Source organism: Seriola lalandi, unplaced genomic scaffold, assembly GCF_002814215.2.
Source record: "Seriola lalandi dorsalis isolate HSWRI2012SDOR001 ecotype SW California unplaced genomic scaffold, Sedor1 jcf7180002054682, whole genome shotgun sequence".
In the NCBI taxonomy this organism is placed as follows: Eukaryota; Metazoa; Chordata; class Actinopteri; order Carangiformes; family Carangidae; genus Seriola; species Seriola lalandi.
In genome coordinates, this window is record NW_019525235.1 from 1339735 (window position 1) to 1350948 (window position 11214).

The 11214-nt window shown below is 38.8% G+C and overlaps 1 protein-coding gene and 1 long non-coding RNA gene across 3 annotated transcripts in view; one reads left to right on the forward strand and one right to left on the reverse strand.

Annotated features, from left to right (window-relative positions):
- The window catches only part of ppcdc (phosphopantothenoylcysteine decarboxylase), an 8473-nt gene extending 2397 nt beyond the window's left edge, over positions 1-6076 (forward strand). Inside the window, exons 2-6 of one of the 2 annotated variants that reach the window (XM_087178306.1) lie at positions 1405-1500; positions 1940-2068; positions 2169-2337; positions 5152-5272; positions 5905-6076. In XM_087178306.1, the coding sequence (XP_087034432.1) occupies positions 1405-1500; positions 1940-2068; positions 2169-2337; positions 5152-5249 (492 nt within the window). In that variant the 3' untranslated portion in view covers positions 5250-5272; positions 5905-6076. The remainder of the gene's footprint in view (positions 1-1404; positions 1501-1939; positions 2069-2168; positions 2338-5151; positions 5273-5904) is intronic. The other variant, XM_023422482.2, reaches the window with a different exon arrangement.
- On the reverse strand, positions 5755-7386 carry LOC147818191 (uncharacterized). The gene is made up of 2 exons (XR_015438229.1): positions 7328-7386; positions 5755-6186 (listed from the first exon to the last, which is right to left on the reverse strand). It is a non-coding gene; the product is annotated as an uncharacterized LOC147818191 (long non-coding RNA).
- Between the last annotated feature and the right edge of the window lie 3828 nt (positions 7387-11214).

Here is an 11214-nt window from a genome sequence, read left to right on the forward strand (position 1 = left end):
AGAAGAACATACAACAATTTAGAATGTTGAAATAGAAGGAAATGAAGTGGATAATACACTACATTACCTAAAACGTTTGCAGAGTACTTTTTATGCCCATACGTACGTTATTAGTTATTTCTCTGCCTGGCAGAGCACTCATGGGCACACATTAGCCACAAGATGGAGATGTTGCAGCTGTTAAGTAACAATACAACCACAGCAACAACATCACAGCAGTACAATCTTCTTATTGTAGTTCTTTTTTTCAGCTACAGTACTGTTGTTATACTCTTAGATATAGTGGTTTTCATTTAAAGCCTCAAAAAGTACAGTGGAATTAAACTAACAGTGGCGCCAGACAGTTGACTCAGCAGACCAGAATTAGCAAAAACTGCATATTAATGAAACACCTAAAAAGTCAGTGTCAGTGGGAAACTAAACAGTATTGAAAATGTTAAGTGTCAGAAAGGAAGGTAAGGTATGACACACACCAATGTATAGATTAAATGTTTTTGCGATGCAGAAAATAAAAGCAGTGTTGTATGTATTAGTGCACTGCTATACAGGGAGACATAGCTATGTTGTATTTGCATAGTAATATAAATAAATTATTTCATATACTTCTAAATTGTATTTATAATAGATAACATGTTACCCTAGACAGAAATATTTATTCTACCAACATGTCCAACTAACAATATGTCTTTCATCTAAGTTAAAATGAAACCCTTTGCTACTCCACAGCTACGTTTGGATGATGCTCCAGGGAGCAGAGGGATAAAATATGAACCAAATAATTGGTGTACTGATTGTTTGTAAAACAACAGTGGACCAGTCATCAGTGTTCAGCATCTGCAGCCACTGTTTGCTTTTAAATTGTTGAAGTGACTGCTTGTTTTTGTGAGGGGAGAAAAGTGGGATGTTGGTCTTAGTAACAACCAGTTTGAGAGATATTTAGCCGTGTAATGATCTGTGATATTTTCAAGGGAAATTCACGATGAGAGAGAGTGAGAGCTTTTATAACTGCAGCTTGGGAATTAAGAAACTCAAACTGGTTATTACACATGGTAATGAATGTATAGTATGATGATAGCAAAGAATAAAATGACGATACAGAGGTTGCAAAAAATGCTGCTGGATACTGGTCATATGTTGCAAAAACATGTTATAGCAGTTGAAACTATAGGCCCAGTGTTATTGCATACATCTAACCACACAGTTCTTTGAGAGTTGCTGAGGTATATGTTAAAGTGTAAGACCCATAAAATGGACAGAGATAGAATGATACGAAAGATAAAGATCCGTCAATTGCCGTTTTTAGGTGTCTTTTTTTCCGTTTTTCAACTCTTCAGCACTGTGGCAAAACTAAAAGGTGCTTGTAAAAAATCCCAATGAATGTCTCTGTCTTGTTTTATGGTTTAGGTCGATGTAAGAGTGATCACTACGGAGCATGCCAAGCACTTCTACAATCCTGCAGAGGTTTCAGTAAAAATCTACAGTGACAAAGATGAGTGGGAGGTAACAATGAATTTTACAAATGTCCTAGTAAACCACTACAGTCTTCTCAAAGTTGGTGCCAATGATAAACAGATGGGATTGTGGAAAATTTCAAAAATGTATATCTGAATGATATGTATTTTTAATAAATTATAAATTAAATTAAATAGATACGCAATATCATAACTTTATAATCCCTTATTTCATGCTCTTGAAATTCAAACTTAAACTAATACCATACTCAAAATCACACTGATTAAATTTAAGTGTGGCATGAGTTGAGTATTCACTTGACAGCTTTCCAGTTGCTGAGCTCATAAGAACTTTGAAACATAAAAACATGATCAAGGGTCAGAAAACATTGAGAAATCCTGGTCTAAAGTATCATGCATTCCAGAATAGGAGTCAGGAAGTAAGCGCCTTTGTTAGTTGTGTGCCTAACAGCATGTCTCTACTCTAGATGTGGACGCAGAGATCTGACCCTGTGCTACACATTGAGCTAAGGCGCTGGGCAGACCTACTTGTCATTGCCCCCCTAGATGCCAACACTCTTGGAAAGGTTGCTAATGGCATTTGTGACAATCTGTTGGTGAGAACATTTGTATCTGATTACTTACGAATTGTTTTGGCAAATAACACTCTCTGTGATTTCTCTGAAATTATTTCCGAGTTGATTTCTATGTTGGCAGACGTGTGTGGTAAGAGCCTGGGATACCAGTCGACCTCTCCTCTTCTGCCCTGCAATGAATACGGCTATGTGGCAACATCCCATTACAGCCCGGCAGGTATCCAGTTTGAAGGAGTTTGGTTATGTGGAAATCCCCTGCATTGCTAAGAAGCTAGTGTGTGGAGATGAAGGTAGGTTTTTGATACCACAAAAAACCTAAGATGTTAAAAAATCTACCAATATTTTCTTTCACCTTTATAAAATCCCACAATGCAGGACCCTGTTGGTTTGACCATAACAATTAGAATACATTCATTATTCACATTTCTATTACATAGATTGTAACTGCATGATAGTCTTTTGAATATAAATGAGCAGAAGATGGCAACAAGTCACACTGCACCCAGATAAATATCTACCCTTGTATAAAAGTTGGATATTTAAGAATTGCAGCAGTTATTTTATAAAATATGGTTTCCATATGTGTAAGTGGACTGTCGCTGTTGATTTAAAGAGCAACTTATTGAAAATCCTCTTCCTGTGGTTTAACTTCTCACTTTGCTGCTGTGATGTAGAAGTGAGTCGAGGGTGAGTCAGTACATTATATCATCTCTGTTGGGTGTGGTTACGGATGCAGTATAGGGCACACTTTAGTTGCTGCAATATAAAGAGAAATGCTCTAAGAAAGTTTTTGAATGCCCACCCCTTCTTATTTGGAAACTTTTTGTTCTTCTTTTAAGGTGTGCCACCCTTAGATGTGTGTGATAAAAGATATATACTCCCTTGTTTTCATAACCCAGAATCAGTACACCAAGGCTTCCACCTTCATCTGCTACTTGGCAGACAGTCCACCTAATCCTTATGGCCATCCTTGTGGGTGGTGGTGGGTCCCCACAGTAGGGACCCTGCATTGTTGTAGCCTTTGGCAGGCCCAGGCACTAGGCTCCCACCAGTGTGCCCCGGGCAAATGACTTTTCATGAAAGAAGATGTAGGCAGGAGTTTGGATTAGAACCACTGCTCCTTTGCATTGAAAGGCGCCAGTTGAGATGGTTTGAGCCTACTAGGATGCCTGTGGAGGTATTCCAGGCATATTCCACTGGGAGGAGACCATGGTGGCAGACTCAGAACAGAAGATTGGGATGATTATATATCCCCTCTGAGTTGAAAATGCCTCTGGATCCCCCAGAGAAGGACAGGAAGAAGAAGTTGTGAGGTAGAAGGATGCCTTTTGGGAAGTAAACCGTGCACAACAGCTGACCCTACTGAGCTATATCTCTACTAACAGAACTAAAGGAAAGGCCTCTGACTGATAAGAAGAAGCAGTTGGGCATGACCATCACTATTTCACACAGCACATGGGAACCGCAAAGTATTGTAATAAAGACTTAATCTCCTCAACTGCAGAGAAACGAGCAAAATCAAGGCTTACTCTCTATTCTGTAATAACAAAGAGCACTTCCTGGGTACATGTCCTCAGTTTCAGAACAAACATCACTACCGAGCAGGAGACTGCATGAATCATAGGAAACAGCAAATGTGTGGGAGGGCATATGAACCTGTTCAGTATGCTCTGTAAACAGAAAGCCAGATACACACCACTGGTATGTCATCTGGGACATGGGCTAGTGTAAATGTGATCAGTACTGTGTTCACACCATAATAATCAGACTATAGCACACCATTCATACACTGTACCCACCTTACAGATATAGTACGAGCAGTTCTCTGTAGTAATTTCTGGCAGTATACTGTAGAGTCTATTTGTTTAATTGCACTTGTTAGTGTTGTATGTGGACTGTTTTGTATTTGAGTATTTGGCACACCTATTGGTCTGGCATACATTCAGCTTAACATGACTAAACATAAGTCCAATCTTTAGATGTTGTCATAGCAATGCTGCACCTCTCTAACCCTCTTATTTTATGATTGGAAAAAAACCACTTAACATTTTAGTCAGTTTATTATATTGTGCATTTGATTAGAACATGATAAAATTTCATGAGCAACTTTTCATTTCAACCCAATACAAACATATATTGCAAGGGGTGTATCGGCCATAAGAGAGTTGAGTATGATTCCAAGATTTACTGTAATTTAGGCAAAAACCGAGGCTGGTTCATGAACACAGACACTGAAGTAGAGTCCAACAAACATCTTTTTAAATGCCCTGGGGAATCTCCACCTATTGCAGGACTTATTCCCCAGGGCATCCCCTTTTTCATGTAATTAGGGAACTTTCCACCATTATTTCCAGGTTCTTTCCTTTGAGTTAATCATTTATTCCAACTAATCTGATTTGGCATCTATCTAATTGTGTTATTTTCACACACATTGATGTCAGTCCAGGGTCTCCATGGATAATTCGGGTGATTTGTTTTGTTTCACCCGTTCCATGACCCTGGTAGTGACGTGAAAATTATGGAGTCTTCCTTGTGCCTTCCAAGACCTAGGTTTTTTTTAAACCATGATCTAATTTACCATACATGTACATGTCATTAATTAACCAATTACCTTGTGCCACTACATACCTACATCATGAATTACATCCATTTGTGTGCTACCCACACCAGTGACCACATAACACACTTAGTGCACACATCTTAAATGCTAGTCATACATCTTGGCTTGCTTAATACAATATTAGGTCTAAATCTAAAAAAATACCGCAACCTCACCACAGCATACTCGTTAAGCAGAAAGTGTCCTAATTAAGCCGTCTCGACCATTAGTTAGCAAGGACAGTGCTCTATATACCAAAAGTGCAGCTACAGAGGCAGACTGTGTGATAAAACATGACGAGTTACACTTGCCCATGTCTGGGTAGCCGTACTTCAATGTATAAATAGCCAGTATGAGAGCACCTCAGCACTCACACAGTCTGATAGTCGGATGATTGTGTTTCACACTTGCAAGTGAATAAAACACAGAGAGATACTCTTCTCTTTGTGAGTCTTTATTATGGGAATTTCCACCACGCCTTCAATGGAACTAAATGTTTTTGTAGCCCTCTGCAGATCATTGCTTCAACACAATCCTTTCTCTGAGCTCTGCAGGAAGTTCCTTCCACCTCATGGCTTGGGTTTGCTCTGCTGTGCATTGTAATGTGTAAGACTTTATACAGACAGGTGTGTGCCTTTCTAAATCATGTCCAATCAATTTAATTTACAACAGGGGGACTAAAATCAAGGTGTAGAAACATCTCAGAAATGATAAAGAGAAATGGGAGGCACCTGAGCTAAATTTCACGTGTCATAGCAAAGGGTCTGAATACTTATGTCAATGTGATATTTTAGAAAAACAGTATTTTTATGAAGAAAATCATACCAAAATACATGTACATATAGCTTTAAAAAGAATATAAAAGTGATCAATTGACAAAGTCTTAAAAATGTTCAAATGAAAATTTAGAATAACTTCTAATCTCAAAGCCATGCCTTAATAAATTCTCTATTCTTTAAATCTTTTAATTTGACGTAGTTTGCATTAACTGTATAACAAGTCATAGCACATACCAGCTTTCTGACTGCTTTGTCTCATTGATTCCCTGGTTTTGTCTGAACAAAACACTCAGATGACTCAGCACAAATCCAGGTATGCAAACGCTGTGTATGTACAAGGAATATGTTTATTAAAGTGTGTTTTCGTTCGCAAGGGCTTGCAAGATCATTTTAATCAGTGTTTCCAGGCCACTGACTGACAATGCATTCCTCTCGGCAGAGGGTGTTTGTGCAACCAGTGACTCTTCACTTTGTTGCAGGTAAAGGCGCCATGGCAGAAGTATCGACCATTGTCAGTGCTGTCAAACAGTATCTTCAGAAACCAGATGAGTCGTCTGAGAAAACATGAACATCACATTGTATTGTACATTCAGCTGACGCCAAAGACCAATAAAAAAAAAGAAAAATAAACATGATGAATTGTCTTCAAAATGAGTTTGTGTTTGACCTCTTACTTGATAACTCCTCCTCTTGGGAATGTGGGTGTGCATGGACTGTCATAAACTGGCATCTCTCTGACTCTTCTGTGAGTTTTGTTACACCTGTTGGGGCAGTACAACACACACCTTTAACCTTTGTTTTTGGACTTTGATGATCTCATGGAAGTTTTGGCAAATGTCTGTCTCACATACTGAATGCAAATAAGCATTTTCAGTGTTGGGGGTGAAAGACTATACACATACAATTCAGTATGGACAGACATTTGCCAAAACTTCCATGAGAGCATCAAAGTCCAAAAACAAAGGGTAAAGGTGTATGTGTATAGTCTTTCACCCCCAACACTGAAAATGCTGATTTGCGTTTTTTTCCTTAAAGGAAGTTGGCAAAGAAATGGTGCCTTACTGCCACCCTCTTAGAAAAGGGTGAGGTTGAATGCACAAGCTGTTTGGTAATCCTGGTTAATGATGTGCTCCACTTGGTATTCTAAGAAGAAGCTTTGTTCCTCTGAATTTGATTTATTTTCTGATTAATGCAGGTAAACAAACAATACAGCTGTGGTTATACTGAGCATATTATTGTGTTATGTCAAATTACCATATGAATACAGTTCAAATACTTCACCTGCTTAAAAATTTGTAATCCCCAGGCTGTTATCAGAATGGGATAAATACTGTATCACAGGTAGAAGGTGAAAGAAAGTTGAGTTAAAAATGTCATTTTCATTTTATAAGAAAAATAAATCATTAAACGCATGTGCTTATCAAGTCATCAATTCTACTGTGAACAACATTTTCTTATTTGAGTCAGTAGTAGCTGTCATGATGGTGCCTATGGGGTTAATTATGTGAGACAACGCAGCGGAAAGTCTTTTCCCACAAGGCAGTTTGACAGACTGGCTTTACTGCAGGCAGCGACACATGAAACTGTCAGTTGAGGTAGGGATGCCTCAGACTCGGTGACCATTAGCAAACATACACTTTTAAAAGAGCCACAAAAGGGGTGGTAGATGTTCCAAAGTGCATTGCACCAAATGCTTTTTCACCATGACTGAAAGTATCAAAGGTAAAAGAGTGATGAAACCCACAGTTCACATTAGAGTTAGACATGTTTATCTTTGTTAAAACCCTCCATCTCCTAACAAAGTGTAACGCACCAGTCTGGATTTTGTCGAGGAAGCAAACTAGACAATGGTTTGTTTATATAATATTGGTGAGCAGAAGCAGACTTGAACAACTGTCTTACTTGTAACAAACTGGAAGGGACTGAACCTTGTAGGTGGTAACACTGGAGGTTTGTCTCCTCTGCAACATAAGGAAACATTGCACACACATTTTAGTCTAGTTCAAGATATGAATACTCAAACATTGTCACCCACAGACCAAAACCCCATGACAAGAACATGACTGCAAAACAGATTCACATTCACAAACACCATCTAAATTAGTGCTGTTAGTATGAAGTAAATCATTAAAATTATTCTTTCTTATAGTCATATAGCTTTTATGGCACAAAACATAAAAGTTTTCCTGATCAAATCTATCGTTGGTGAATCGTTAATTTCATTTTTTTGTCATCAAACTGTAAACTTAATTCCAAATTATTGGTATTTCTCTTCGCCGTAACAGTGAATCCATCCTTTATAACAAACATGTAGACATGTGTACTGCTCATGTTTTGTTTTTTTCTCCATACTTTTCCAGATATGTTTTATCTTGGTTTATCTTCGTTCCCACCAAATCCAAGGGAAGCGGGGGGGGAATTTGGTTTGCAAATAACATTATTACTGTTGAGTAGTCAAGGTTGCAGCACATGGAGCCGTGTGAATGGCTCTTCAAATGAGAAGAATCCTTCCCTGAGCCATAACTTGTCTTGCTGCTATTGGCTGCAGTGTTTTGTTAATGAGGCCACAGGCACATTACATCAGCCACACCGTTGAGGGGAGTGTCACTGCAGCCTTGACAGCGCTGTGGGAGTGTGCAGCCTGCAGGTGCGCCCGAAGGGAATAAACACCATGTTCTCAGAGCTATGGTCAAATCACCAAAACTGCAGATAGGCTGTAGTCAGAGTCAGTGTGAACTAATCAAAGCTTTGCTTTTCAAGACTAAACATACCACTCTTATCTACTGCCACTTAATTTCCTGTTTATCAAAAGATGTTTATTTCAAGAAGTGTCTGAACAGTGTCACAAATAATATCATCATACTCTCAGCTCTATCAGATCTCTTTGTTTTGTGTTGTGAATCACATGAATACTGTTGAAAATGAAGGCTAACAAAGCTAAACATAAAAGATGATAAAGCTGTAAGTCTGCAAGAGACAAGAGATACAGCATACCAGCTCAACACAAAACAATCACAATGCAAAACTCAACACTGGTTTATTTCCCATGCAATTAAATTAAATGATTGTCTCAACTGGTTTGTCACTGTCATTACAATTCCAGCCTCAACCTAAAGGAGTAACTCGGGTAGTAGCTTAATTTAACTAACACCTATCAGGTCATCTCATTGCAATTAAAAGGCCTAAAAACAGAACCATACGACCAGCAAGCAAGAGCAACACATCTAAAATGACTAAAATCAATATCAGGAAGTAAAAGACACATCTGATTGGAAAGTTTTAAAATCTTAGAGGGAAGTGGGATAATCTATAGCTCGAGGGGAGTTTGCAGTTTATTCTACATGAAAAGCGCAACTGTCAAATGTAAAAATAGTTCAGCCATGGTTAGTGCATACATATACATATGCATACTATATGTTATTGTTAATGGATTGTGAGGCAGTTTGAAAACTTTTTGGGAGATTTAGTTAGACCTTGAATGTGCTATGATCAACTGTTAAGTTAACTTGCTGAAGGTTAAGTTAAATATTACCTTCAGTGGGACCATGGAGTTTAGTATTAGTAGATTTGTTAATTCCACTGAACTCTAGATGGAAAGCTGCAGTGGAGTGACTGAAAATGAAATATAAGTGTGTATTACCAGAGCAGCAAATGATTCAAAAAAGCAATGTCAGCTATCCACATTGCTCAATGCATACTTTTCACAGTGAGTATTGTCTACAGTACACGGTGAAAGCTTTGGATGTCAAATATGCATTACGCCTATATGATATCTCCTTCTCTGTGATAACGTGTGCACGCACAGGTGCACATGCATCTCATGTGTCTGATGCAACTCCTGCAGTCTCTAGGCTCAACGTGGAGCTTCTGGCCTCCAGGGATGTTCAACCAGGTTTCATCAGAAACTACATCCTGAGAGATCAGCTGCTCTGCTCCCTGTGTCACCACAACTCACTTTATTGACTCTCAGACGTTTAAAAGAGGTAAACACCTCGTAGATTCACTCAGGAGCAAGTAGGAATTTATGAAGTGCATTTCTCTCACATGGGTTGACATATTGTACTTTATATGGTCATAATGTTCTGTGTACTTTCTATACATATTGTCCCGTATGTTACACAAAAAGCAATTATGAAGTTGTGTCTCTGCCATTAGATATGTCATGTGAGTATATCTGAGAATTTACAATTAACTGACCAATAAAAGCCCCTTGAAATTTATATCCAACTTTTTGCACAGCCGCCTGTAAAAAAATTAACTGACCCAGATTTTTACTACTCAGTTTTACTACAACCACTCATTGTTCATATCCAGGATACGAACCCACTGAACAGAAAATGCTACCCATGTTGTTAGCCCCAGGGAAAGACAAACCCTTCTTTGAGCTCATTTGTTTACCCTATGAACGGTTAGAATTATCTGCAAAGTGTTTGCCATGAATTATTATGTATTTATGTAGATTAGACACTTAATATGAGGAAGTTTCACAGAGAGAGATAATCTTCAACAAAATGGTGCTGCCAACTCTGCATATACTACTGATAGTTGTAAGTATCAGGAAATAAGAGGCAGCAGGTTATTTTAAATGAAACAGATAATCAAATCGTCCCCCCATTCTGTATAATCATTCACCGACTTATCTACTACAGGTCCATGGGGGTGTTTAAGGGAGGATGAGAATATCTGGCCCTTTCCTACAGTTTTCTGTCTGTGAATGCCGGACTGCTGTGTCTATGTCTGTTTTCCTTTCCAGTTTAGAAACCCATTTCTAACAACTGACTACAATACTGTATGTGTTTAATGCATCATTTGCCTTCCATGTTTGAACATCTGTGTTGGTGTACCCATATGGCATACTGTTAGCCCCTTGATGCCCTGTGTTGGCTAGCCTTAAGCTGTAATGTCATGGTAACTGGAAATGGGGGAGATGTGAGAGCGCTCCGTGGGGAGGCTTCCCTGCCTCCTCTCCTCAGTCAAACCCCTCGATGAGCATCTCTTTACCTGCGAGGCCACAGGGACTGATGGAAGCCACCAACTTGTCGAGACTAAACTGTGGCAGCCCCGCAGGACACACAAATTAGGCTCCAACTCACGGGTGAGGAGGGACCGGTATGATGCAAGTGCAACAAGAGATGAACTCATTCAGAGGGTAAATCAAGTGGAAGAATTCAGATTGATGATGATGTTGGATTGTCTGTATCTCACCATGATGGTCTTATTATAGTACCGGCCATGCTGCTAAGTCGAATATCACTACTTTACTAGCACTATTACAGTGTAAAGTAATTGTATGTCACTGCTGTTGGACAAACTTAAATGTGGGACGTGGTCGATGAGAAGAGGTAAAACCAAAAAGCAGTCTGACTGAGATAATGACTGACCTGATTTCAACTTTAGTCAACTGAGGTCAACCATTAACTACATTAGGATGAGGTCAACAAATGGTGAATCTGTACCAGAGCTTTCCTTCACAGAAGAATTTTGCCCACACAGACAATTTATATGTTATGCTCATCCTTAACTGCTTTTACTTTACTTTTTTTTCTAACATTAGACAGCACTGTACCTGTCATATAGCAAAACTGACTGTGGTGTTTATACAAGGGAAACACGTGATCATGCTGTCACCAGGCTACCATGAAATTCATTTTCTTGTTGCAGATATCGTTACAAATGTGTACTCCTAATCCTTGATTTTGTCTGTGCCTAGTTCTTCATCTAAAGCTATATGCAAAAGGGGGCTATGCTATACATGAGTCTGTACTTACTGTATGTAGTTTACTTTAATG